This window comes from Oscarella lobularis, chromosome 11 (assembly GCF_947507565.1).
Source record: "Oscarella lobularis chromosome 11, ooOscLobu1.1, whole genome shotgun sequence".
NCBI classification, from domain to species: Eukaryota; Metazoa; Porifera; class Homoscleromorpha; order Homosclerophorida; family Oscarellidae; genus Oscarella; species Oscarella lobularis.
The window spans coordinates 240,525-265,436 of NC_089185.1; the positions used below are offsets into that span (position 1 = coordinate 240,525).

A 24,912-nucleotide genomic window follows, 5' to 3' on the forward strand; every position below is an offset into this window, starting at 1 on the left:
ATTTCTTACTGAAACACTTGGGACACTTTTGACCTGCCACTGGGAGCAATGAGTAGTGACGAGGACAAGAATCGATTTTGCATTCACATTCAACACGTCCGTTCTAAAATTGTTTACCCAGAATGCATATAAATAGTTAGCTAAGGCGTCGCTAACCGAGCACGTGCAGTTCTCATCCTCATCTCTCCACGAAGTTCCGTTTAGCCGAAGCTCGCCTTCTGCGTCGTGGCAGTGCTTCAAACATTCGCATCCATCCCAAGCAGACAGTTCGTCGACTTTTACGCGAACCACATTAGAAAGATTCCTAACTTGCATTTCTGAATTGAGTAGGTCTAAAACAAACAAATCCAGTCACTAGTAGTAAATTTGTGAAACGGCTCATTCGTACCCTGCTTCAAGGCTTCCATTTCTAAAGAAAGACTCGGTGAAAATACAGTACGCAGATCTTTAGTTTGCTCTAACTTTTTTTCATTTTAGTCATTAACGCCATTTGCTGCCGAGAATAGTCACTGTCCATCATCTTTCTAAAGCAACTTGGGTCGTCGGCAGGAAACGAATCGGTATAAAGCCGCATATTCTATCCGGAACAAGAACGCTTGAGTATCGTAGAACAGACGCGGCGACGGCGCCGCAACTCACGGATGCAGTGGCGCTCTTGGGGGGAGAGACGACGGTGCCAGCCGTGACCCATCTGTTTGCGGGCAATTTGCGGTCGACTAAACACTGAATACAGAAGCTATAGATGCGACTGCAATTGACATAGAAAAGAGCGGTCTCGTTGGCGAAAGTAATTGTGACGTGATGATCGACATCCGGCTCAAGGCTGTAATACGTGACGAGAGTCTTGGGCTCTCCTGCGCAATAGTAACGGACGACCACTTGATTCTTTCGGGGACGCACTTCGAATCCCCACAAATGCATGGCCCCTTTTCCTGATTTAATTGATACGAGCACTTTCTTTGTTTTAGGCGCAAAATTGATCGTCGCCTCCAAAGTGAAGTTCCGGCTCGAACCCAAACGATTGAGAATCTGTCGGCTCTGCTCCGATCCGGCGGCGAATTCCGTCGAATCGTAGCGGTGCAAATGTAGGGAACGGTCGCTACCGTCGCCTAAACAAAGAAGGAAGAAAACAAAAGAAGAACAATGACTACGCGCGTCTCGCTCATTCTTTTGCTAAACGCACCGTGACCGATTGCGCTCTGGAGAACGCCGATGTAGACGAGACATAGAACGGCGAACCATGAAGCCCGACCAATGACCATACTTAGCAAAGTAAGCAAAGACGCGAAGTGTCGCCTTGTGAAGAAGCCGCGGCAATAAATACCCACGCAAGTTGATATCCGTGAGGTCATCGCACGATGATGGTAGGGTCAGTTTTTGTTCTGTTCGTCATTTCCTTCGTCGCGGGCAAAGGTCAGCAGGAGGTCTCCTTTGGAAGCGACGCCCACTGAATCTCACTTTTTTGTAGGAGAGAACGGAAATGGGGTCCCCGAAGGTGATTGCGCCCATCGAATCGCCGAATTGGAACAAGCTGTCGAGGCGGCGCAGAAACAGTCGAAGGAGAATGCTGATTGCGAGCACGTTGCGAACGAGTGGAAGTCGAAGGTGGAGCAGAGCGAGCAGAAATGCGTTGATTCGATCAGCGAGAGAAATCTCGCTTATTCCGAGAATGTCAAGACGCTTCACGACGAAATCGAGATGTTGCGAGAAATGGTGTCGTCGTCCGAAGCGGACGTTCACGATCACGACGACGGGGAGGAATTGGATGCCGAACATTTGAAAAGGGAATTGGAGCAATTGAGAAATCAGCTCAACGAAAGTGGAAACCTCGACGAACTAAAACAGCAGATCAAAAAATTGAATGCAGATTTGGCAGCGGAAAAGGAAAGACTAGAAATTGCTGAAAGTAGTTTGAAAAAAGCGAAAGAGGACGCTGAGGCGAGCAATGAAGCAGTGGAGCGAAAATTAGACAAAATGACGAAGAAAGTGGAAGAGGAAACACTGGCAAAGACTCAAGCCACAGAAAACCTGCAGTCACTCGAGTCCAAGCTCAAAAAGGCCGAGGAAGCGTCTGCTCAACTCCAGAGTGTAATCAATGAACAGAAAGAGACGATAAAAGACCTCAAAGCTGACGAGGAAGATATTGAAGCGCTGAAAGAAGCAAGGGACTCGTTAGAAGACGAATACGAACTGATGAAGTCCCGCGTCGAAGTACAAACGGCAGAAATCGAAGAAGGGAAAACCAAACTAGAGAAAGCAAATCAAGAAATGAACGAGCTACAGGAAAAGCAGACGACTCACGAAGATCAAGTCGACGGGCTGAATTTGAAATTTCGAATAGCCGTCGCTTCCGTCGTCTTACTCCTAGTCCACGAAGTCTACCTTTTCATAAGAAAGAGACCGTCGAAAAAGAAGAGCGGTGGCGAGCAGAGTGGGGGAAAGGAAAAACAGCCAAAAAAGAAAAAGAAATGAAAACGACGACTTTTACTTCAAACAAGCATGACGTGACGTGACCGTCTACTACTGTAGTTCGCTCTTGGTTCCTTTGGCCAGCACTGCTAACGGTGTTGGCTGCTACTGAACAAGCAGCTCTTTGATCTTATTCTCCAGTTTGACCTGATCCGCAGCGAATTTCCGTATGCCCTCAGATAACTTGTTGACGGCCATGGCGTCTTCGTTGTGCAGCCAACGGAACGATTTCTCGTCCAAGTTTATCTTCTCAATGTCCAATTGTTGAGCTAAGTCGTTTGTACAATTTCAAGTTATTAATCTATCATTTTTTTTAGGTACCCGCTTCGGCTGAAAGAGCCTGAGTAACAGGATCAGTAGACGAGCTCAATTTCTCAAGAAGAGAAGGACTACAATAACAGTTTTGATGACGTCAAAAACGACGTTGTTACAGCGCTACCTGATGGTAAGAAGATCGCAACCAGCAAGCCCCGTAATCTGGCCTGTGTTACGAAATGACGCTCCCATGACAACCGTCTTGTATCCAAACTTCTTGTAGTAGTTATAAATTCGGGTGACGGACTTGACGCCTATTAGGGACGACAAATGACGCAGGAGGGACTCAAATCCCAAGCTGACATTACCTGGGTCATCAGCAGGATTGGGATAAGATTCCACTCCAGTCTCCTTCTTGTAATAATCATAAATGCGACCCACAAAAGGAGAGATGAGGGTCACTCCAGCCTCGGCGCAAGCAACAGCCTAAGAACGACAATCAGGAATCCACCAGCTGATTCGATCTATCATCAAACCTGAGCAAAGGAGAACAGCAGGGTCAAATTGCAGTGGATTCCATTAGAAGATTCCAATTCCCTAAAAGAAGAGAAAAAATTTCTCATGTAGACTTCGTTGTCTCGTCGCCTTCGTCACCCCGCCGCTTGAATTCCTTCCCAAGTAGAGCCCAATTTAATGAGAATACGATCTCGGCTTATTCCTTCTGCTTCGTAGAGCTCAATGAAGCGTTTCGCCTTGGCAATGCTCGCCTCACGATCGAACGACAATCTTTCCAAAGAAAGAATCTCTACAACAGGCGCACTCTCAGACTCAGAGAGATTTCACCTAGCATCGACTTCAGTCGAAACGCGACCGGGAACCAACTTGAGAATTTCGAGTCCAAAATTAACGAACTAAAAAACAGGGTGGGTTCCATTGGAATGTTCGACACGTCCGCCCCCAACTCTAGAGTACCAGTTTGTCGGACGCTGCAGACACTTGTTCGTTCAAGTCGCTATACAGAAGGAAAAGAGTGCGTGAGAGAGTCCCGAAGGCTTTAGTGCCGGCGGAACCGGTATGCCCACGTACTCGGAGACGGATTTTCCGTATTTGACGGCGTCCTTGACCAAGTGAGCGTACTGGGGCTTTTCGCTGGCTGCCAGAACGAGCGACGGATTGGTCGTCGCATCGGTTGGCTTATATTTGGCGATCACTGCGGGGGGGGAGAGGAGAAACGATCGAAATGGGTCCTTCTCGTGTTTTTTCCACCTTCTTACGGTCGAAATCGCCTGTGTCAGCAACGACAACCGTGTACTGTCTCAATTGTTCGAGTGTCGACATGTCGGCGAGGAAAGAAGAAAAGGAATAGCGGAGTCAAGGTGGGGCGATATCCCGGACAAACAACCAATGAATAGAACATCCGGGAGCGTTCATCGTCCGTAAAAATGGCCACCGTATCAAAACAGCAGGTTTCTGACGTGTTTCGACGCCTTCGAGCCATACCCACGAACAAGGTAGATTGACAGAAGTCGTTTTTGTCGACTATTTCTGCGTCTAAGGCATGTTTCGATTGCCATGCGAGCGATCCGTCCTGGGCATCTATTTCCTACGGGGTCTTTCTCTGCATGCAATGCTCGGGAATACATCGTTCGCTCGGCGTTCATCTCTCCTTTATACGGTAACGATCTCCGGGGCGCCCGTGTGGGGGGGATCATTCGCTTCCTCCTTTTTTCTCCTCCTCCCCACCCGGAACAGATCGACTCAACTCGATTCGTGGACGTGGATTCAGTTGAGAGCAATGCAAGTGGGCGGCAACGCTCAAGCGGTAAGAACCGAGTCCCCTTTCGCACGTCGTTTCCGCTATGTCTTCGTTTTATTACTCAGACGGCCTTCTTTCGTCAGCACGGATGCACTTCGACAAATCATAGCATTAAATATAACAGGTGATGCGTTTGCTATCGATTTTGTTTAAGTATTGGAGGCGAGATCTCTCTTCAGTCGCGCTGCTGCGCTCTACAAGGAAAAAATAGCAGGAATGGCTGAGCGAGCCCATCAAAAATACGGAACTGACGTCAGAATATTTTTTACGGATAAACTTTGTAATATGATAATATTTCTGTATTCACAGAGATTGCATATCAGTGTGACGTCTGATGAATTTGGAGGAGAGAGCCAAGAAGACGATTTTTTTGATCAATTTCAACCCCAATCTCCCATAAATTCGACTCCGTCGAAAAAGCCACTCGGTGGACAAGGCAAGAAGTATATGATAGCAGAGGAATTTGTTCAATCTCTCCACGCATAGATGATGAGACGAATGATGCAGTTGGACCACAAGTAGAAAGATCATTGATTGATTGATACATATATAGAATTACGGATTTTTTTATTATTAGGTTTCCTTGCTGGCAAGCACTGAACCAGGCGCTTCTCTCTCCAAATTAGGTGGAAAAAGTTCGATTGGTCAGAGAATACCAGCTGCAAGCAAAAAGAAAGGGGTGATAGTTCTTAGCCAAATTTCTCTCAGCAGTTGACTGATGACATTTCTTGTAGATTGGAGCGAAGAAGGGCCTTGGTGCGCAGAAAGTCAGTGACCACACCCATCTCGTTTCTCGTACTTAGTATTTATTCAGGTGGCGACCAATTTTAAAGAGGCTGAAGAGAAGGCTTCAGCAGCTGAGAAAAGATTTGAGCGGGAAAAGAAAGAGGAAGAGAGGTCCGTCATGATTGGACACGCGAGAGTATTGTTACGATGATTCGCGTAGACTCACAACGTCGCTTGCCGTGGAAACGAAGAAAAGAGAGCAAATTGCACGAAACGTTGATCCGAGAAAAGCCGACCAGCTGGACAGACTCGGAATGGGTGCAAGCGGAATGCGGTAAGTTGAACGAGCGTTTGACGTCAACGTCCCTTCTTACGCCCACGAATCTTTCTAGAACGGTGAGTCATTCGGCTTCGGCGGCGATGAACACAATCGATCAAGTGGCGCCTGTCCGAGAAAGCAAGGCATCGAAATCGTTCGGAATGACGTCGTCGTCTGGAAGAAGAGGGGGAGGGGATGACGGCGGGTTTTTCGACAGGTTTTGCTCAGCTGTACGGGAAAATTCTTTCTGATTAACTTTGCTTAGTTTTGGACTAACTGAACCAAGAACTTACATTGACGAACCATCACGGTAGGGAACCTCTGCCAAATAGATGTACGATTGCAAAATTATTTTAGATATGGGCAAGACTTTGATGATGGATGGGGATTATCAAAATTTGAAAGGTAAAGTAGCTCCTTGATTAATCAAGAATGCGTGCACGTACGTTCTGAGATAGCAGCAGCACCAGTGGCGGCAGGCAATTCGGAGGAAGCAAGTCTAGTGCACGAGAATCAACGGCTAAAACGAATAAGTAGGACGCGGTTTTTTGAAGGTTGAGTGCTTACTCTTTCAATCATTTATTGTATTAGATCACACACCAAGTCTGCTAAGGCAGAAAGTAATGCGACAGTATATAGCCTTTGATTCATTTAACATGGGTGTCTTGCACAGCTTCGGCTGCTACTGATCGATTTTCTTCATCCAAAGGCATTTCATCGGATCAATATTTTGGAAAGGAGACTGGAAGTTCAACGGAGGTATACAGCATACGTGCTGAGCTTTTGCGTGCTTATTGACTTGGTACAGTATGGAAGAGGAGGAGGAAGATTAGACCAGTTTAGCGGTGCCAGCGGAATATCGAGTGCTGACGTTTTTGGAGAAAATGAAGGTTTGTCTAGTCGCTCACTGATAGTCGTCACGTCCTTAGACGTTATTGTGTTCCAGACAGGGGAGAAGGGCGCTTTGACCTTCGAAGTGAAGTATCCAGAGTGACCGGGAAACTATCTACAATGGCCAGTGGAGTTATCGGGTCAATAAAGGTGCGATATATAGCAGTGCGACGGGACGAGCGAAATTTAAATTCTCTCTCTGCGTGGCAGGATCGTTATGGAAGGCACTGATGATTGTAGGTATTTATGTTATTATTGCATGCTTATCTTCCAGTGTTTGCGCGAAACGAGAAGCGTATGAGTTTTGAGTGCGTTCGTTCATAGCGCATGCAGCCTTTGCGTATAAGGGGGGAAAACAGCGCGCAGGTCAGCGGTAGACTATGCTTTTTACTAATTCTTCACGTGAAGTATCGTTTAGACGGTTGATTCAATCCACAGGACAATAGCTGGTGGCCATAGCAACGCCGTGGCTGACTCTGAAGGAGTCACGTCACTCCGCTTCGTCGTCGTCGTCGTCGTCGTCGTCGTCGACGGATCTTCTTGATTTTCTGAAACGAGACATTGAGATCCGGTCGCACAGATCAACATCAGAATTGTCGCCAACAGATCAATTCCTCCGGCTATGACAAACGGAATTGCGTAGCTTTGAAAGACGTCATAGAGCCATCCTAAAGAAGGAAAGAGAGAAAAGGGGAGAAAAAGAGCGTCAGGTAACAAGAGAAATAAAATTTAGTGCATGTGCCTGTAACAATAGGGCCGAGTGTAGCGGGAAAGACGGAGATGAAGGAGTAGACTCCGTATCCTTTCATAGCAGCGATAGAGCCAAGCAGGTCTCGACAGACGATTACGTTAAGGACGAGTTTCCCCATGAGAGCACCTGTAAGTAGAGCATAAACTACAACGTGAGTATAGGTCTCGTAGAGGGGAAAAAGAAAATTTGGAAGCGCGCCGAGAAAAAGTGTGAATGCCTGAAGAGCAATGTGGTTGCGAATTCGCGTTGCCAAGACCCCAATACCAATGCTGCCAACTGCAGCGGCAACGTAGTGGTAAGTAAGCAATAAGCTTGAGTGACTGCTCCCAATTTTCAAGCTGCACTCGGCATAACGAATCTAAACAAGTGAAGGGTTAGAAACAAGAAATTCCTTTCTCATCATGGATGAACTCATGGGGGCACCCAGCTGCCCCGTTCAACCACAACTAAAAAAACTGAAAGTGGGGGGATAAAGAAAGCTGCAGGTAAGAAAGCTCGATTTGTCTTACGAGATGATACGTTGGCAGATAGTAGGTAAAAAAGTGAAGGCTCATTGCAGCACACCACAGCATGAACCGTCTGTGTTTTAGTATCGTCTTGTATTTGGTGACTGCTCGTGTTGTGGCGGCGGCAGTCTGAGGAGGAGCCACCTCGGGGGGACGACGAATAAGAATTGCAAAGAGACCAATGGCCAAACCCAGGACTGTGTAGGCGAGAATAACGTTGTCAAGACCGTAGTCGCGAAGGAGCCAGCGGGCAATAGGATTGAAAGCGGCACTGCCAACTTGCAAGCCGGTGATGCTCAGAGCGGAAGCAACGGGAAGGTATTTTGAGAAGTAGAGAGGCAGAAGTCCCACAGTTGGAGTGTAAATAAGCCCTGTTCCGATTCCAGCTAGCACAGCATAGCAAAGAACTGCCTGCCAGACTTGCTTTGCATACGTCGTCGCGTACGCTCCCGCGCTGTATACGACTGCGCCGACGACGAGAACACTTCTTGGCGAGAAGTGCGATGATAGATGAGCGGCTGGAAGACCGAAGATGCATAGCATCGCCGTCTGCACCGAACCTATCGTCGCTAGAACGAAGTGGCCGTCCATCACGCGTCATCATATCAAATTATCATCAAAGTCCCCTGACCTGTTGTGCCACTTATTCCTCCAGAACCTTCTGTGTTACAGGTTGAAGCGCTAGTGTTCGCCTCCGTACTGTTGACGGCTGCGACTTGGGGAGTGGAATCGGTAAAGCGCTCAAGCAAACCGATGTAGAAAACGCCAGCTGAGCCCCTAGCTGCGTTGAAAAAAGCTAAAATGAAGAAAGCTGCTACGCAGACAGTCCATGACCATCCCCTATCAAGACGCTTTGTTGGAAGGAGGAGAGAAAAACTGCAACGCCGCGGCGAAGATGACGACGACGACGACGACGACGACGACGACGACGACATTGATCCCGGTACGTGTTGCTGCTGCTGCGCAATGGCGTTTAGGTACCGGTTTGACGACTGAGGCCTGTCCTACCGGTTTGACGACCTTCAAGTGCGGAGCATTCCATGCCTCTCGTCACACTGGTTCAACTTGCAATAAGAAATATTCGGAAGCTAGCGCAACCAAAAGGACCATATATAGAGACGCGCGACCAAACGGAAACTGCACATTCACTATCTAGGTTCACGCACGTCTATAGATCGTCAAAACGGGGTAAATCAATGCATGGTTTTTTCACCACCACTTCGACGTGGCATGTGTAGAAGGGCAAAGGCTGGCCTTTTGCGTGCGAATATCTCGCCAATAGCTTGTCATAGTCTTCGGACTTGACTTCGGCGGCACGAAAGTGCCCAACACACGTCGCTTCCCACCAGTTGAGCAGGACATTTTTAGTGGGAAAAACGCCGACGATGTGATCGTCCTCCTCGACGTCGTATATACGACATCGAATCCCACTTCTTTCGCGATGCTCGTCCAATAGGAGACGGATTCGAGATTCTAGCCAATAGCGAACAGAAAAGACTCGTACGAATTTCCGTGTTGGATCACCGTCAGATCGCGTACGAAGCCTTTTATGCGTTGAGACGTCGCGTGAAGCCAAATCTTCCTCCCGGCTTCAGCGAAGCGTAGATTTTCTGAAGTATTTCTCTGTGTTTGTCTCGAGGTATCCAATGGACAAGATGAGTGGCGTTGATTACGTCGTAGGGCCCGAATTCGGCAGCTTCGTCAATAGATCCGTGCACGATTTTCACGTTTTTATCATCATTGTAAAATCGCGCTCGTGCAACGTTGATGCGATCCTCGTCGGAATCGACTCCCACAAGGAAGCTCGTAGAGCCAATGCGGTTTAGAAGAGACCTGATCACTTTACCGGTGCCGCAGCCGAAATCGAGGACTCGATCTCCTCGTTTCAGCTGAAGGGTATTATCGAGAAATTTCATGGCATCAGACTCTTGAAAAGATTGTCGTAAACTGAAGCGTAATTGCTGTCTGCTATCATGTGATGATTTTGACTCAATCGTTACTTTGGGATCTGGGGGAGCCAGCTCACTCCTGATAATTATGAGCCTGGCTCCTCCCTCGAGGAAGTACTAGTAGCGCGAGTTGCTAAACCTTAGCAACGCCTGGCAACGTCACGAAAACCTCAAAGCCCCATGGATTCTACCGACGACGAGGACGCAGAATGCGAGCTGATGCTTGATGCCTTGCACCATCAACTAGAACAAGTGGAGGTAGAAGTCGTACGTCAATGGCGGGGCCTCACTCAAGGCATCACACCCTCGTAGAATCGCCTAGAAAGACTTCTAAGCGAAACAAACCAACCACAAGATGAGTTTGAAGAAAGAAAGAATGTGAAGACAAGCCAAGAAGCGCGGAAATCGACGTAAAAACAGCTCTCAGGCCTTATGAAATACTCTCTAAGTCTTCTTATTCGTAGAAAACAGTCTACGCTGCCGCCAATTCTCAAACAGTACACAGTCAAAGCGTCAAAAGCAACCCAAGCAACGTCGAAAACGACGCGACGACGTCGAGAAACGGAGATCTTTCGGGAGGCGGAAGAACGCGAAAAAAGAAGCGAAAAGGAACGTCAGAGAAAGGAGGTAAAAAATTCTGTCTTCCAAAGAATAGGGCTCAGAATAAACCGTTAGTCAATTAGGGAGTAATTTGAATTGGGGGGTTTTGTGGGTAGAGAAATATGGCTCTGTTTGAAAAATTGGAGACGCTTAAGGAAATTGTTCGGGAAGACTACTTGAATGCGTTGGAAGAGAAAGTCGATCGGCAGAGACGGAAATTGAAGGAGCGAGAAGCAAGGGAGAAACAAAAACAGGAAATAATTGAAAAGAAAAAGGTACAGATGGGCGACGCTAAAATAAACACGTGATTTTTAAAATAAAGGAAAAGAAGAGAAAGAAGAAACCGCGTCAACCGCGTTCGGACGGAGCGTCGGATTGGTCATTTTTGGCTCACGTGCCTGAGACTCAGTTCTATCGGGTTTGTCTTGGGATGATCACAGATTCAAAAGTTCGTAACTATTTCTATACGTTCAGCTAATCGAAATAGAACACGAAATGAAAAGGGACGGAAAATTGAAAACAGGGAGCGACGTCCGAGAACTATGGGACAGAATGTTGGCGCCCGCTCCACCAAAGGAGTCTCCACTAAAGCAAAGTAAATAATATATTGTATATTAGTCTTCTTTGACTTGACAATGGAATGGGATAGTTATGCCTCCTGAAGGATCAAAGTCTCCGTCGCCTCACATTTCGCCTCTGCCAGTCTTTTTTGAGACTGATGAACCGGCTGTCGATTCTTGGGCAATGACGGACGTTCCGAATAGCATGCTAAAATCAGACGATTCCAAGAAGGCGAGGAAACATTATATATTTTTTAAACAACGAGATCATTTACTTTTCAGTTGATTTCGTCTTCTTCGTCCGCTGTTGGAGGAGCAGAAAAGAAATTCTCAAAGGTAACCAAGCAAAGTAGTTTTAGAGAGACAAAAACGTCTCTTCTAGACGTCGTTTCCTCCTCTCAAATCTCTTGAACATTCGCTCATACGTATCGTACCTGAAGTGAGAAACATCAATAGCTTCTTCTTCCATCGCCATTGCGAGTCGATTTCTCTTGGCAGCCGGATCCCGACGAAATAAAGCATCGACGCAAGTACGAACAACGTAAAGAGACTCGAAAGAAAAAGGTGAAAATGTATCGCCACGCGATAGCAAACAGACTCGCCGCAGCCAGGCAAGAGCACACGCCATCATAAACATAAGAAAACTTGACTTCACGCACCACTAGAATAATGAAAGAGCATTCAGATCTATTCGACTACACACCGCCTCCGTTACGAGCAGAAGAAGCCCTTACAGTATAATTTCCCTTAGCCACGGTTCCGTTTTGATTTTTCGTTTAGTTTCCGTCTTCTCCGACTCAGCTAAAACGCGACTCTTTGTCGCCACGGCTGCTCTCACCGCCGCCGCCGCCTCTTCCCAGCTCGCCGCCTTCCGCCCAAGGCTCGCCACAGCCTCAAGCGAAGACTCACACTCAGTCCGTATCGCTAGAAAGCGAACTGAGTCTCACGTCACCCAGCTGGGGCACCTTGTCCTCATCCCAATGGGATACGATTGGTTTGACGACAGATACGAGCACGCATACTCTGCCTATGGCAGTCAAAGAACGACGAATCAAACGCAAAGAGGCGAGACTCAAAAAGGCGGCGGCGACGACGCGTGTGAGCGAGGAACCGGCGCCGGCTCCTCCCGCCAAACCGACACTGCCTCTTTCAATGGATTCTTTATACAATAAGAATACGACCGACGGCGTTGTCTTGGTATTATAATATTATTACGTTTCTGATTGGACTCAAGAATGTTTTGTTGTGTAGGAGAGTAAAGGACGGAGTGGCATGTGGACAAACTACTTGAAAGCGTAGTACGTCTTCTCGTGTAAATATAGCAGAGTGGTTATTCATCTATCTTGTACGTTTTCCGGTACGTTTTTCCTGTCATGCCTTGGACTAGGCACAGGTACGTTCCGATCGTGTCTCCCGATATCCTTTCAATTCGAAGTCGAGTCGTTTTCTGTAGATCGGCGACGGCCTTTGGATTGTTGGAGCCGACTTCGTATTGTTTAACGGCTTTGTCGACGTTGAATCCCTTGGTTACTTTGCCACCACCGCCGCCGAATTTCCAGGTGAGCTGTTTTATTTTATCATTTCCCGTCGCGGTGGCAGTGCAGTCGACTTGCACAGCCGTCGAGCTCCTCGAAACGAGCTGTATTATCAGCTTAAAATCCGTAGAAGGAGACGGTTTAGTAGGCGCTTCTCCCTTCGCGATTCCGCTTGATCGTACCGATTGCGTCGGAGGTTCTTGCGTCGAAGGTTCTGTAAATTGCATTTTTCACTTGTGCCCCATGCGAACGCGCAACTTACCCTCGACTAGCAGAGCGCACGATTTAGAATCGAGCTGCAGTTGATAACCAGCCCGACAGGAGCATCGGTAGCTTCCTGGAAAGTTTCCGCATGCCTGTTGGCATTCTCCGTTATCAACCGAACATTCATCCACATCTTCTCAATAGAAAAGAATTATGCAAGACACAGTTTCGGGCTCTAACCTTACCGTAGCATTTTCCCTGTATCGATGCATAGCCGGTCGGACAGTCGCTGGTCGATCCGCAATGTGCCGTACCTATAAGCGCGCACACGCGATGACATGACAACGAGTCGACATGCCAGACGCACCTGTCTGGGACGTCGTTGCCTTGATCCATTTAGCGAAGTGAGCCACTTTCGTGTACACGCCTGGATAGAAAGGATTGCGGCACCCGATGCCCCACGAAACAATTCCCACGGCCAGCAGGCTCCCCGTTTGACGGTTGTACAAAACGAGCGGCCCTCCCGAATCTCCCTCGCACGCGTCCGCGGGCTCCGGCACTTCGTCGCCGAGAGCGCACAACATTGACGACGTATTGAAGTCGCCAATGCGAGAGAACAGAGAACGGCACTTCTCTTGAGGTCGTATGGTAACCTCCGCTTCTCTGAGCACGATCGACGGCACGGTACCTTGTTCGTCGTCGTCCTCGCTACCCCATCCGGCAACGTAGGCTGTCGTTCGCGTGTTTCCAGGCGAGTTCACGTTGGTGCCGTAGGGTACGACGCGCCAGGCGTCGCGAACGGGCTTGATTAGGCGCAACAGTGCGATGTCGTTGTAGATGATTCCTGTTCTCGAATGAACGTGGTAGCGAGGATGCACGACGATTTTGTCGACGCCTATGCGTTCGATGCGACTTGTTCTCTGCTTTTCGAGATACCAAACGATGCTGCTTCGACCGAATCCAATGTCGGCGACGATAGCAGTTTTACCTAGGCCAGGTTCGAGGCAGTGAGCGGCCGTCATGACCCATTGTCTTGTAACTAGGGTTCCTCCGCAGTAGTGAACTCCAGGCGGACGGCGCGGCCCCGAGTGCGAGAACCATAGAAGGACTAGATAGGGTCGGCCCTGGCTGATTCGTTCTCCCCCACCGACTCTCGCGTCTGTATCGGTGTCCGTTTGTTGTGCGGCGATCTTTGTTGAGCTTAGGAGGATCACGGCGAGTTGCACGAGAAACGAGACGATGGCTACGGCCATGGCTGATCGTTCGACGAGTGTTGGGGTAGTGACAACGCGACTCGGAGGTTATGGTATAAATGAATTTATTAAGAACAGGAAGTCTTGCAACAGCATCGCACTACACATTCTTCTTTGCCACGACAAAAACTACGCGACAGCACAAAGCGAGCAGACAAACGGACAATCGCAGCATGCAGAGTTTAGTTCATTTCGCCGTGGCAAATCACGTACATCCACGTCCTCACCGATGACCAATTTAATTTTGCACCAGAAGATGAACTCATGTACACAACAATGTGATCACTTCGGGTGTCCACGGTAGAGAAGCCTACTTGATTTTCAAACTGAATAGAGCACATGGGCTCTCTTATGTATGGTGATTGAAAACGAATGGTTAGTGCATTTCCACTTGCCGTTGCTTTATAAACATCAAAATTGGCTTGACCACCGTACGAGTGGTGAGAAGAACAAGAAGAGTAGCGATTTGAGTCCCAACGACAGTACATCAGACTAACTTTGTATCCTTTGTCAGCACCGGAAGAGGGTGACGCTACGATGCTGCGTGATGGGATGGTGGAAGGAAACGAACAAGATTTTGCTTGGTAATTATAAGCAAGCCCTTGCGTCCCGCATTCTTTCACCTTGTCTACAGTCGACTGCAAATGGACTACTTGCGTTTGCAATGAGGCCATTTGCGTTTTCAAATTGAGCAATTCATTTTCATTAGTACAGACACCTTTGGGCAGAACAACGACGATGTTTCCAGAATCATCTTTTGCGTAGGTGACTTCCGAGGCAACACTTGAACTTCCACTCAAGAAAACAGCGAACGCCACGATCATTCCAAGTTGACGCCTCATTTCCGCAGCACCAGTCTCCAAGATTTGTAAGAAAGTCAGCCAAAGACACATCTTTTATAGCCAAGCAAGGCGGAATATATAATGGCACGTGATTGCGAGCCAATCAGGAGCGCTCATTAGAGTGGTATATCTCGGTTATCCCACTCTTCCGGTCTATACACCACTCATCCGGGTTAAAAGTAGCAGATCGCGTTTGAATTCGCGCTCCTGATGGGCTCGCAATCGATCGCGTCCCATTACATAAGCTAATTACACAACTACTATGCTCGTGGGATACGCTATTTAGAGCACTCGGGCGGGGTCTGGCCTTCGTGCTCTAAATAGCGTATCCCACTCGCCGTAGTTGTGTAACATATACGTACCGTGCATACAACGCGGAAAAAGCGGGGCACAAAACACGAAAGACTAATTTAGTCTATCACAGCGAACGCCACGATAATTTCAAGTCGACGTTTCATTTCCGCAGCACCGGTCTTCAAGATTTGTAAGAAATTAAGTCAGCTTTTATAGCAAGCAAGCAAGCAAGGCGGAATAAAAAACGGGTATCGTACGTGCGTATCAACGCGGAAAAGCCGGGTTCAAAACGCGGAAATTTTTTTATTTGAATCGCGGGACGTTGCTTCTGTAACCTAAATAGAATGTGTGGTCGTGTTTTGTGCCCGTGTCTTATCCGCATTCAACGCGCAGGGGAGGACTGAGTCAGCCGCGCCGCTCCATGCACCGTAAGGAGCTAGCGGCTTTAGCACAAAGAACGAGAACTGCAGCAGCTGCCGTCGTAATAGCAGTCGCTTTTCGCAACGCACGCATAGCCAAACGCGCTGGAGCCTCCTCCGCGGCGGCATCGACCTTCCCGAAATCTCGAGGATAGCGTCTTCGTACCAATCCAAAGCCCAAAGCAAAGCCAGACAACGTTCCAATCCCAGCCAATCCTATCACATAAACGGCCGCCCATCGCGAAGGCGACGTCTTGGACGAGTCTTCCTCCATTTCCGCCCAAGAATCACCAAGCACGCTAGCCAAATACTTTGCGGTGCGCTGTCCGTGATGATGAGGGGTTCTTTCTCGACCCGATGGTAAATAGAGGATACAACAGTCTGATCAGAATGTCGCAACGCAAGTGGGAGTTCTTTCCGGGCCGCAACCAATTTTGTTGCGATGGTCGCATCATGCTCTCGCACGAAACGGGCATCTTCAAACTTGCTCTCGGCCTCATCATCATCACATCCGTCCTCTTCTTCATATTCGAGTAAGTCTCTCGTGCTGTTTCGTCGGGGTACGAAGCGGGGCTCCCTTTCTCCTAGTTCGCCCTATTTGTGGGAGCACGTTCATCCGATCGTTCCCATCGTCGCCGCGCTTCTCTTTCTATTCACGCTTGCGTTCGTTTTTCGCACGGCGTGCATGGACCCGGGAATCGTGCCGCGAGCAAGCGTCTACGAAGCGGAATACAACGAAAACAGTCGAACGGGTCAGTGAAACCCCTCAGGGGGGCCCCTTACCTTTTTCCGCGTCACGTTTGAACTTCTCCCCCCGCGCAGAGGACTCCGGTTTGAGAAGCTCGTTCGTGCCGCCCGTGAGAACGAAAGACATCACCGTGAACGGGACCCCCGTGAAATTGAAATTCTGCTTCACATGCAAAGTCTTTCGACCGCCGCGCGCCTCCCATTGCAGCATGTGTAACAACTGCGTTGGTGAGAGTCTAAATCACAATTGAAGCGTGGAAAAAAAAATTTTTTTCTAGAGAGTTTTGATCATCATTGCCCGTGGGTGGGAAATTGCGTGGGGAAGCGAAACTATCGTTACTTCTACTTTTTTCTTGTCTCTCTCTCGATACTTTGCGTTTATCTGTTTGCTTTCGTGGTGACCCACTTGGTTCTACGTGAGTCCAGATATGATTTAGAGAAAAGACCTATTTATTTATTTTTCTGTATCAGGAAGCAGCGAAAAGGACGGATCTTTTGTCAAAGCTATTCAATCTACCCCAGCTAGATATCCTTCTCGCGATTAGATGCTAATTATTTTATCTTGTTTGTGTTATTGGCTTTTGACTGTGCCGCTTACCATTTTGGAAGCAGTTGTCTGCTTCTTCTCCCTTTGGTCGGTCATCGGCTTAGCGTGCTACCACACCAAGCTAGTCGCTTTCAGCCTCACAACAAATGAAGACGTAATTCTATATTGAGCTCAAACCAAACCGTTTTCAAATCATCTTTATTTTTTAGATTAAAGGGTCTTGGTCCAAGCACAATGACTCAGAGAACTACAATCCCTATGACCACGGCAGTTGCTGTGCAAATTGCTTGGCCATACTCTGCTCTCCCGTACCTCCAAGGTATGCAAACCTCTTCCTTGACAAAACGTTTCGATTTTTTATTTCCAGTCTGATTGACAAACGAGGAAGAGCGTCGCGTCAATTCCGCTGCGATTACGGCTACGATCTGGACGACTCACTTGATCAATATGGATCTGTTGCAGATCCAATGGTCTAGAAAAAAAACCCAATCCCTTCTTTCCTTCCCTTTGTGCTTATAATTTTTCTTTTCTCTTTAGAACGCTGGAGAGCAGTCAGTTGGCAACCAAAGCTTCCAGTCACAGGTATCAACTGCCCCACTGATCAAGGGCGGAGGCTTGCGGAAGGTTGATGTGGAAAATGGCTATAAGTATTAGTGCTTTCGCTTTGCACCCCCTCCCGTGAAAGTACGGACTTTCTAGTTTGGAGGCTTTTAGTTTGCTGAGTCCAGTGCATTAAGGCTTACGTAGTTAACTAGAGAATAAAGCACTGCGGAGACACGAAACAATTATGCAAAAGTATCCCATATGAGCAAAACGTTCTTTCTCGTTTTTTTAGCAGCATGATGTGGCCGCCTTGATGACGCAATCCCTAGACCGGACATAGCATGAAACAAGAAACAATCAAAGCCAGGTTTACCTTGCATATGGAATATACGAGAGGCAATACCTGTAACGAAAGAGAGTTACAAAGGGATGGTGTAGAATTTCCAACGTTACCATGTGAAGGCAAGTAACTGGATAACAACAAAGACGAGACACAGCGCACCAACCTTCCACTGTAGAGGAAACAGAGGAGATTGCATTTATTACTCATAGATTTAGTAGCTTCTTACCCAGAATGCAGCACAAAATGTAAGTGCGATTGATATCTCAGGAGAAAAGACGAGTCATTTCATATAAATTTATGACGTTTAGCTTACTATCATAACAATGGTCGCAATGAGACGATTTGGATCGACCATTTTCTTCAATTGCCTCAAGGGTCCCATAAGGAAAAACGAGCTAGACAAAAAATGTTTAGAAAATGATATCTTTTTCAATACAACCCAACCTGGCTATGGATGTAATCGTTCCAAGAGAGTACAGTATGGCAAATGCGGTGAGACTCACCCAAAACATGATCGTTCCCTATTAACAAAATGATTATTTTTCTTTTGGTCACAAGGAGCTGACCAAGATGGATAGGACTATGCCAATGGCGAGACAAATGATGAATCCCTTGATTCGGGTCGCCCAGCTCATGCTCTTGCAACAATCTAGCTGAAAGCGAAAACGTTGGTCAAAAAAAGAGCGAGAATGGACGCGGAAACGTCCTACATCGGATTTCACTTCTTCTACGAACCCTCTGTCTTCTTCGTTGTCTCCACCGGTAACGTAATTCCTCATTTTCCTAAACGTATCGCTCATATCGACGCGTTTTGACAGACCGTGGAGCAAATTCAGTAGTTACGCCTTTTACAACGCGCGCTAGCCGCTCGATCTAAACAACGATGAAGTCCGTTTGCTTGAAACGAGAAGCGGACGGCACGTACAAACCAGCCTATACAGAACTGGCAAGATAGTGCAGACTATTTTGAAGGCTTGTTTGGAGTCGGCGGCTCTTTTTCAGCCTCCTTTGCAGCCGCATCGCGGCCACGTCATCGTCGAGGTCAAAGCGTGCGGCCTTTCGCCCGTCGACGTAAAAGTGCGAATGCACGCGCGTGCTTTCTCCGAAAAGAATGATCTTTGGTCTCCGTAGGTTTTGTCTTCCTTGCACGATGGAGCTGAAACACTTCCAGTTGGATACGAAGTGGCAGGAGTCGTCAAAGATGGTCTGTAATTAATTAATTAAATTTCTAATTAAGTAATTAAGTTAATGTTTTTTTGTATTTCCTAGTTGGCCAGGAGGTCACGTCTCTGCAGGTCGGAGATTCTGTCATTGGTAAATGCCTCTGTCCTTTGCTTACAATGTCACAGAACACTCTCTAAAATACCGCAGGTCTTTTGTCTTTGGCGTCATCCTGCTCGGGCTGCGCTGAGGAGTGTGAAATGTCTGAACTTGCCGTTGGTCGGTTTGTTGTGTCTAATGTGCTCAAGGGGTTGATCAGCTGCATTTTCAGTTCCTAAGCCAGAGTCGGTTGGATTTATTGTAGCGGCTGGGTCATTGCAGCCCGCTTTGTGGGCTTACACAGCTGTGCACTACTTGGGGAACGTTACTGCAGGGAATACCGTTCTAATATGTGATGGAGCAACGGTAGGGAAAAGCAATCAATTTACAAATAATCAATATCACACGTGCAGGCTAACGGCACTGTAGCAATTCAACTGGCCCAGCTGTGGGGAGCGAAAGTAGCTAAGCCATTCACTCACTAATCACATACAGAGCACTATATCTTATTGTCAGGTTATAGCAACCGCTTCTAATCATGAGGAAGCCGAGTATCTAGAAAAGATGAAACCTCCTCCCGGTGCGGGCAGAAACTTATCATTTACATTTTAGTACAGTAGTGTGTGGTGATCTTCTAGCATGCATCATCAATCTGTCCAAAACGCGATCTTTTGTTGAAAACTGTTTGGCCGAGACGGGAGGCCTTGGGGCCGACTGCATCATTGATCAAGGAGGTATTTAGATATAGCCGGCTTTATTATCTTTCTATGTTGTATTTTTAGTTGATCTATTTCAATCGGGCGAACGGTACAGTGAAATCGTTTTGACGGCGTTGAGCCACGAAGTGGGCACGGTGACGGGCGAAAGACGTCGCATCACAAAACACGATGCCATATCAGCGCTGGCAGTGGGCGGAAAATGGATCACTTCAATGTCCCAGCTCCAAGTAAAACAACAACGAAAACCGTTCTCATTTGATCGTCTTCTGTAGTTGGATCCGCCCGATTCACAGTTTCTCTCCATGAAAAGTGCCAGCGTTAGTTTTGTGTTTGAACACGCGTGGATGCTCTCGGCCCGTGAGTTGATTAGACAATAATTGAGCAAGCTAAATTTCCTCTCTTTAGGTCAGCACGGAAAATACATGCGTATTCAACTCATACACGCATAGCTTTGTCTCCTCGACTTGACCTCTCCCTTTTAGATATTCTCGAAGATCTGGCAGATAAGCTGAACAAGGACATCCTAAAGTAAACTGAATTTGCTTCCTATATTTCTGACGTCATTCTATCCACAAGGCCCATGATTCATCACACGGTCTCTCTGCTCGACGCCTGCTCCGAATTGAGTACGCTATCGTCGCATTTGACAGGCAAGGTTGTTATGAAAATTTAATAGCCTATACACTTGTCAGGTTTTTTTGTACGTACTGTGTTTACTCCTCCTTGGCCTACCTAAATCTTTCTAGAAAATTAAACGTCTCTAACGCTAGGATAGCGCTTTAAATAATCCGGCAAATTATCTTTAAACAGAACGGGATCGGCGCGAAATTCGACCGCCTTGAGCGGCATGCGTCCGAAAACGTTCACAAAATGATTAAAGCAGATGTTGCGCTCGTGAAAGTGACCGGGATCGGACCAGAGCGACTCCTTCGCCGTACAGTTCATACATTTGAACTTCTTCCTCGGCGTCACCTTGATGGGCGGCTGTCGCGAGTACGAACTGACGAGAAAATTAATCGCAATGTCTTCGCAGTTCATGTGATCGTCAACCCAGTCGCGAATCGCCCGCGGCATCATGTACGTGTAAGCGTGGCTATAGAATTTGTGATGGAAAGCGGCGCCCGAAAGAACCATGGAAACTTCGTTGACCCACTCCGGCTCATATTTCCACGTCTTCGACTTCTTATCCCAGGTGTGCATGCGTCCTGGATAACCGACGAGACGCTCGGGAAATTCTCGCCACACCTGATAGCCGAACTCCAATTCGTCGCCGGACAGCATAAAAAGATCATCGTCGATATTCAAGACGGCTTCCGTTTCTATGGCAGCGTGAGGATAGAATCGGTTGCCGAGGTGATTCGCTGTTGTTTGGACGACGACGAGTGGCTTGCTGATCGACGGCCACAGATCGGATTTAGGCGGCGAAACGTCCTGGTTGTTCCACACGATGACGACTTTGCTGAGACTGCGCGCCTGCGAGACGCACGCGATTACCTTGAAGAGCATCTCCAAGCGATTGTACGTCAATATCACAGCCGTGAAGCCGTCCACCTGGGGCGGCTTGAGAGGAATGAAGAGGGGCGGCGGTCGTGTGACGCGATTCGCGTCTGGATGCCGTTCCATGTCGGGAGACGAATTCCAGTCTTCGTATTGCCAAGCGGCGTGAGTAAAAACTCGATCGTTGATGATTTTTAACGTTGTCAGGGCGATTTTTTCCATAGACGACATGTAGGTCTTCCAGAGAAAATAGGTTTGCATTGACATCGATTTCATAACGGTAGGTGGAACGCGTTCGAGGATGGAGACCAATTGGGAAACGTCTTCTTCCAGGACGGTTACGGATGCCTTTTTCCAGTCTAGCACCTCGGAAAAGGGAAGCAGGTAGAAGTCGTCTTCGAGAATGACTGGTATGCAGCCCATCATCATGGCATCGAGTAGGTGAGACATGCTCAATACAAGGCAATAGGACGACTTGCTGAGATATTCTGGATAGGGAATAGGTCCATGTCCATCAACGCAAAAAATTCTCTTATTCTCGTTGGGGTTGCACTTTCTCACGATTTCAACGAGTCCGGGATCAGCAGCTTTCATGTCTTTTATCCGATGTTCATCCACCGGACTCAGAGCAGTAATAAGAAGTGGCCTTTCAGTCGACCACGCCCTTTTCACAATTTCATCCGGATTCTCAACGCGAACCGGATGAAAAACGGGAATCGCGACGTCATAGCCAATCCGATACGTCGTCCGGGTGAACCCCGCACCGGCAACAAGACTCAATCCGACACCGGCGCTTTCACCGATCATATTAAAAAGGAGATGATTGACGCCGCGATTCCACGCGGGCAGCGCGCGAAGCACGCGCTCGACGCGTCGTCGATCGACGCGCCGTTCGTTGAGCGTATCGACGGCGGGAAGGACGAGACACGCGGCGTCGGGATTCGATTCGTAATAGGGGCTCGATTCGACGGCGAGAAGGAGTTCGGCGAATTGTCGCGACGGCGTCGAATCGAGTGCGAGTCGACCGGTCGTCGCGTCGACGATTCGGCCCGACGGCGGGGAGATGTGAACCCCTATGCGACCCGATTCGGCGAGACCGCAGCGGAGAACGTCGAAGCACGTGTGAAAGTGACACGAACTCGGACGTAGCGAATCGTCGTCACTCGTCTCTTCGCCGCCGCGATTCGTGTCGATCACGAGAGCCTCGCGCGGAGAACGTCGGGATGTCGTCGTCGTCGTCGAGTCGGCGCCGCCGAGAGCGACGAGAAGAGCGAGAGCGACGACGACGACGACGATCGTTGTGATGATGAGCGTCGCTTTGCTGCACGTCGCTAGTCGCCTTCGTCTCATTTTCGACTGAACGATGGATTTCAGGTGGGCCAGCATGAGCTAAGTAGGCGCCTCGTATGTCGACGTCTTTACGTTGTCCCTTTCTTTTGTGACCAAGCGAATTACTGCATTGAAATCAAAAAAGGAGGAAGTGTCTGCGTAGGAAGGTGCATGTACTTCCAGCACGATAGCTATTATTCTCTACGAGGTTGCTTCAAAACTCAATTTTTTTGTGCGGCAAAAATTGCCAAGAATGTTGTCTACGCGATGTTTACATGCCACAGAAATGTGCGCAGGGTTGAGTAGGCAGTGCGCAGAGTTGGCGCGGCCGGAGTGCGCACTACTTTCGTCCGTGTCGTCGAACGAGCGTTTCTACGTTTTGTCGAGCTCCTTACAATGTCACGAGAAGGTTTGTCACGCTCCATAAAAGAAATGGCTTCTTTCGAACGAAGGGGGCCCTATGGGGTGCAGGCGGTGCCGGCGGCGGCGGCGGCGGCGAAACGGACGAAGCCGTCGAAGAACGCATCATCAACGAAGAATACAAAATATGGAAGAAGAACACTCCTTTCCTGTACGATCTCGTCATGACTCACGCGCTGGAATGGCCGAGTTTGACGGTGCAATGGCTCCCGGACAAAGTGAAGCCGGAAGGAAAAGACTATTCGATTCAAAAGCTCGTTTTGGGCACGCACACGTAAGCGAGCAAGAAAAAAACGAATATTTTAATTAATGAATATTTTTTAATTTTTTGACTATATCTAGATCGGACGAACCGAATCATTTGGTGATTGCCAGCGTGCATTTGCCCAATGACGACGCTCCGTTCGATGCGAGTCAGTACGATCAAGATCGGAGCGAATTTGGCGGTTTCGGTTCGGTGAGCGGCAAGATCAATATCGACATCAGAATCAATCACGAAGGGGAAGTGAATCGGGCGCGATACATGCCGCAGAATCCTTATATCATCGGCACGAAGACGCCTGGATCGGATGTTCTCATTTTTGATATTTCCAAGCACCCTTCAAAACCAGGCATGAGATTCAGGAATGGATTAAAATTTAGTCAAAGTCTCGTCTTGTTTAGATTCGTCTGGGACTTCGAATCCGCAGCTGAGACTGAAGGGTCACACGAAAGAAGGGTGTGGATCACGTGATCACTTTTAGTATATTTTAATCGAGATTTTAGTTATGGATTGTCTTGGAATTTGGAAGAGGAAGGCTTACTGCTAAGTTCATCGGATGATCACGTGAGTTTCTTCAAAGATTTTCTATTTTAATATTTTTTGCTTGTAGACTGTTTGTCTGTGGGACGTCAGGTCTGCTCCACAGGTATTTTTTAGTTTGCTTTTGTGAGTAGATGGGCGTGTGAGTGAATTGCGTAGGAACAGAAAACGCTTGAGGCAAAGAACATTTACACTGGCCACACTTCTGTAGTCGAGGTAAATGAAAAAATTAATAAAATTAATAAATAATAAAGTACTTAATTATAGGATGTGGCATGGCATTTGCTTCACGACAGTTTGTTTGGATCTGTCGGAGATGATCACAAGCTGATGATGTATGGATCTACTACATTACGCTATGTATCATTTCACCGTTGCCTTTCAGCTGGGATATTCGCGAATCGAACACATCGAAACCTGTCCACTCAATCGATGCTCACACAGCTGAGGTGATTAAAATAGTAATTATTTTCGGAGAGCAACAGTATTGTTCTTCCAGGTCAACTGCTTGGCTTTTAATCCGTTTAGTGAATACATTTTAGCCACGGGATCAGCAGATAAGGTACAGTCAGAATGCTACTACTATACTATAGGCTTGTGTACATAATTAGACTGTTGCTTTGTGGGATTTGCGTAATCTGAAAGCTAAGTTGCATTCATTTGAGTCTCACAAGGACGACATATATCAGGTATAGCTGAATTTCATTCATATCTGTACTGTATTCTCTTCTCTCTGCAGGTCCAGTGGTCTCCTCACAATGAGACTATACTAGCTTCAAGTGGCACCGACAGACGATTGCGCATGTGGGACTTGAGGTAATGGATCAGCAGCCAAATACGTATCTCCGCGCATTTTTTTCTTCTTTTTCAAGCAAAATTGGAGAAGAGCAGTCAAGCGAAGATTCCGAGGACGGACCACCAGAGCTCCTGGTACGATTAAGCGTGTGATGCATGCGAGAATCATAATTGTATCTGTTTGTTTCCTAAGTTTATTCACGGTGGCCACACAGCAAAGATTTCTGATTTCTCGTGGAATTCCCACGAGCCGTGGGTTGTGTGCAGCGTATCCGAAGACAACATACTGCAAGTTTGGCAAATGGTATGACCGAAGTGAAATGCATCTAAATCACTGATAATTTTTTCTTCAAAGGCTGAAAACATTTACAATGATGAAGAAGCTGACGCTACTGCGGCACCAGCAGACTTAGAGCCGTCCTAATAAAGTAGACCTTGACGTTTTAGTGATATAATGAGCAGTGAATGTCACTCGGTCAAATTCAATTCGCCAAGCATGCGCACATAACGCAGTTTGGTGC

The 24,912-nt window shown here is 47.7% G+C and overlaps 13 protein-coding genes across 14 annotated transcripts in view; 6 read left to right on the forward strand and 7 right to left on the reverse strand.

Annotated features, from left to right (window-relative positions):
* The window catches only part of LOC136193185 (protein kinase C-binding protein NELL1-like), a 2,117-nt gene extending 775 nt beyond the window's left edge, over nt 1-1,342 (reverse strand). The window contains exons 1-6 of the mRNA XM_065982027.1: nt 1,184-1,342; nt 640-1,109; nt 463-577; nt 389-409; nt 157-332; nt 10-103 (exon numbers count right to left, since the gene is read on the reverse strand). Of these exons, the coding sequence (XP_065838099.1) occupies nt 10-103; nt 157-332; nt 389-409; nt 463-577; nt 640-1,109; nt 1,184-1,262 (955 nt within the window). The 5' untranslated portion in view covers nt 1,263-1,342. The remainder of the gene's footprint in view (nt 1-9; nt 104-156; nt 333-388; nt 410-462; nt 578-639; nt 1,110-1,183) is intronic.
* Nucleotides 820-2,602, forward strand: LOC136193195 (tropomyosin alpha-1 chain-like). Its single transcript, XM_065982040.1, has 2 exons — nt 820-1,413; nt 1,469-2,602. Exons 1-2 carry the CDS (start codon nt 1,359-1,361, stop codon nt 2,470-2,472), a joined length of 1,059 nt encoding a protein of 352 aa, XP_065838112.1. The 5' UTR covers nt 820-1,358; the 3' UTR covers nt 2,473-2,602.
* On the reverse strand, nt 2,369-4,144 carry LOC136193197 (transaldolase-like). The gene is made up of 10 exons (XM_065982041.1): nt 3,999-4,144; nt 3,811-3,934; nt 3,697-3,736; nt 3,568-3,635; nt 3,379-3,510; nt 3,261-3,321; nt 3,093-3,210; nt 2,909-3,038; nt 2,791-2,858; nt 2,369-2,738 (listed from the first exon to the last, which is right to left on the reverse strand). Exons 1-10 carry the CDS (start codon nt 4,060-4,062, stop codon nt 2,575-2,577), a joined length of 969 nt encoding a protein of 322 aa, XP_065838113.1. The 5' UTR covers nt 4,063-4,144; the 3' UTR covers nt 2,369-2,574.
* On the forward strand, nt 4,005-6,784 carry LOC136193183 (ADP-ribosylation factor GTPase-activating protein 2-like). Its single transcript, XM_065982025.1, has 20 exons — nt 4,005-4,235; nt 4,281-4,399; nt 4,477-4,546; nt 4,606-4,664; nt 4,720-4,792; nt 4,850-4,976; nt 5,027-5,058; nt 5,118-5,219; nt 5,275-5,307; nt 5,355-5,437; nt 5,487-5,600; nt 5,659-5,802; nt 5,851-5,895; nt 5,943-5,990; nt 6,044-6,118; nt 6,177-6,205; nt 6,259-6,344; nt 6,394-6,475; nt 6,532-6,626; nt 6,687-6,784. The coding sequence occupies exons 1-20, from the start codon at nt 4,167-4,169 to the stop codon at nt 6,705-6,707; spliced, it is 1,506 nt and encodes a 501-aa protein (XP_065838097.1). The 5' UTR covers nt 4,005-4,166; the 3' UTR covers nt 6,708-6,784.
* LOC136193184 (monocarboxylate transporter 13-like) lies at nt 6,708-8,683 on the reverse strand. The gene is made up of 4 exons (XM_065982026.1): nt 8,365-8,683; nt 7,737-8,302; nt 7,219-7,585; nt 6,708-7,144 (listed from the first exon to the last, which is right to left on the reverse strand). Exons 1-4 carry the CDS (start codon nt 8,666-8,668, stop codon nt 6,891-6,893), a joined length of 1,491 nt encoding a protein of 496 aa, XP_065838098.1. The 5' UTR covers nt 8,669-8,683; the 3' UTR covers nt 6,708-6,890.
* Nucleotides 8,684-9,750: 1,067 nt separating this feature from the next.
* Nucleotides 9,751-15,321, forward strand: LOC136193180 (calponin homology domain-containing protein DDB_G0272472-like). Of its 2 annotated transcripts, XM_065982022.1 has the most exons (15): nt 9,751-9,940; nt 9,995-10,092; nt 10,147-10,309; nt 10,399-10,557; nt 10,605-10,700; nt 10,757-10,877; nt 10,932-11,074; nt 11,125-11,178; nt 11,225-11,281; nt 11,341-11,453; nt 11,508-11,577; nt 11,623-12,039; nt 12,094-12,235; nt 12,296-14,702; nt 15,101-15,321. In XM_065982022.1, the coding sequence occupies exons 1-13, from the start codon at nt 9,863-9,865 to the stop codon at nt 12,139-12,141; spliced, it is 1,617 nt and encodes a 538-aa protein (XP_065838094.1). In that variant the 5' UTR covers nt 9,751-9,862; the 3' UTR covers nt 12,142-12,235; nt 12,296-14,702; nt 15,101-15,321. The 2 variants fall into 2 exon arrangements, with proteins under 2 accessions (XP_065838094.1, XP_065838093.1); XM_065982021.1 differs by having other exon boundaries at nt 12,296-15,321.
* LOC136193182 (mite allergen Der f 3-like) lies at nt 12,042-13,858 on the reverse strand. Its single transcript, XM_065982024.1, has 4 exons — nt 12,949-13,858; nt 12,827-12,895; nt 12,640-12,774; nt 12,042-12,591 (listed from the first exon to the last, which is right to left on the reverse strand). The coding sequence occupies exons 1-4, from the start codon at nt 13,832-13,834 to the stop codon at nt 12,173-12,175; spliced, it is 1,509 nt and encodes a 502-aa protein (XP_065838096.1). The 5' UTR covers nt 13,835-13,858; the 3' UTR covers nt 12,042-12,172.
* On the reverse strand, nt 13,899-16,135 carry LOC136193200 (uncharacterized). The gene has a single exon (XM_065982045.1). The coding sequence runs from the start codon at nt 14,725-14,727 to the stop codon at nt 14,017-14,019; it is 711 nt and encodes a 236-aa protein (XP_065838117.1). The 5' UTR covers nt 14,728-16,135; the 3' UTR covers nt 13,899-14,016.
* LOC136193192 (palmitoyltransferase ZDHHC14-like) lies at nt 15,685-17,468 on the forward strand. The gene is made up of 9 exons (XM_065982037.1): nt 15,685-15,922; nt 15,978-16,141; nt 16,212-16,364; nt 16,415-16,552; nt 16,608-16,662; nt 16,735-16,837; nt 16,893-17,002; nt 17,051-17,153; nt 17,221-17,468. The coding sequence occupies exons 1-9, from the start codon at nt 15,747-15,749 to the stop codon at nt 17,335-17,337; spliced, it is 1,119 nt and encodes a 372-aa protein (XP_065838109.1). The 5' UTR covers nt 15,685-15,746; the 3' UTR covers nt 17,338-17,468.
* Nucleotides 17,416-18,440, reverse strand: LOC136193202 (vesicle transport protein SFT2B-like). Its single transcript, XM_065982047.1, has 8 exons — nt 18,280-18,440; nt 18,136-18,222; nt 18,014-18,090; nt 17,883-17,964; nt 17,796-17,831; nt 17,680-17,738; nt 17,600-17,629; nt 17,416-17,551 (listed from the first exon to the last, which is right to left on the reverse strand). Exons 1-8 carry the CDS (start codon nt 18,367-18,369, stop codon nt 17,515-17,517), a joined length of 498 nt encoding a protein of 165 aa, XP_065838119.1. The 5' UTR covers nt 18,370-18,440; the 3' UTR covers nt 17,416-17,514.
* On the forward strand, nt 18,424-20,333 carry LOC136193193 (quinone oxidoreductase-like protein 1). The gene is made up of 14 exons (XM_065982038.1): nt 18,424-18,515; nt 18,572-18,646; nt 18,701-18,773; nt 18,839-18,883; nt 18,941-19,009; nt 19,062-19,195; nt 19,243-19,290; nt 19,346-19,409; nt 19,468-19,563; nt 19,612-19,775; nt 19,821-19,905; nt 19,954-19,974; nt 20,031-20,076; nt 20,125-20,333. Exons 1-14 carry the CDS (start codon nt 18,453-18,455, stop codon nt 20,219-20,221), a joined length of 1,080 nt encoding a protein of 359 aa, XP_065838110.1. The 5' UTR covers nt 18,424-18,452; the 3' UTR covers nt 20,222-20,333.
* On the reverse strand, nt 20,205-22,503 carry LOC136193175 (exostosin-2-like). The gene has a single exon (XM_065982004.1). The coding sequence runs from the start codon at nt 22,429-22,431 to the stop codon at nt 20,299-20,301; it is 2,133 nt and encodes a 710-aa protein (XP_065838076.1). The 5' UTR covers nt 22,432-22,503; the 3' UTR covers nt 20,205-20,298.
* On the forward strand, nt 21,813-24,899 carry LOC136193191 (histone-binding protein RBBP4-like). The gene is made up of 15 exons (XM_065982036.1): nt 21,813-22,783; nt 22,846-23,068; nt 23,137-23,405; nt 23,458-23,512; nt 23,560-23,620; nt 23,667-23,702; nt 23,756-23,812; nt 23,864-23,931; nt 23,982-24,045; nt 24,096-24,158; nt 24,208-24,285; nt 24,336-24,412; nt 24,469-24,526; nt 24,585-24,695; nt 24,747-24,899. Exons 1-15 carry the CDS (start codon nt 22,771-22,773, stop codon nt 24,813-24,815), a joined length of 1,302 nt encoding a protein of 433 aa, XP_065838108.1. The 5' UTR covers nt 21,813-22,770; the 3' UTR covers nt 24,816-24,899.
* The last annotated feature ends 13 nt before the right edge of the window (nt 24,900-24,912 follow it).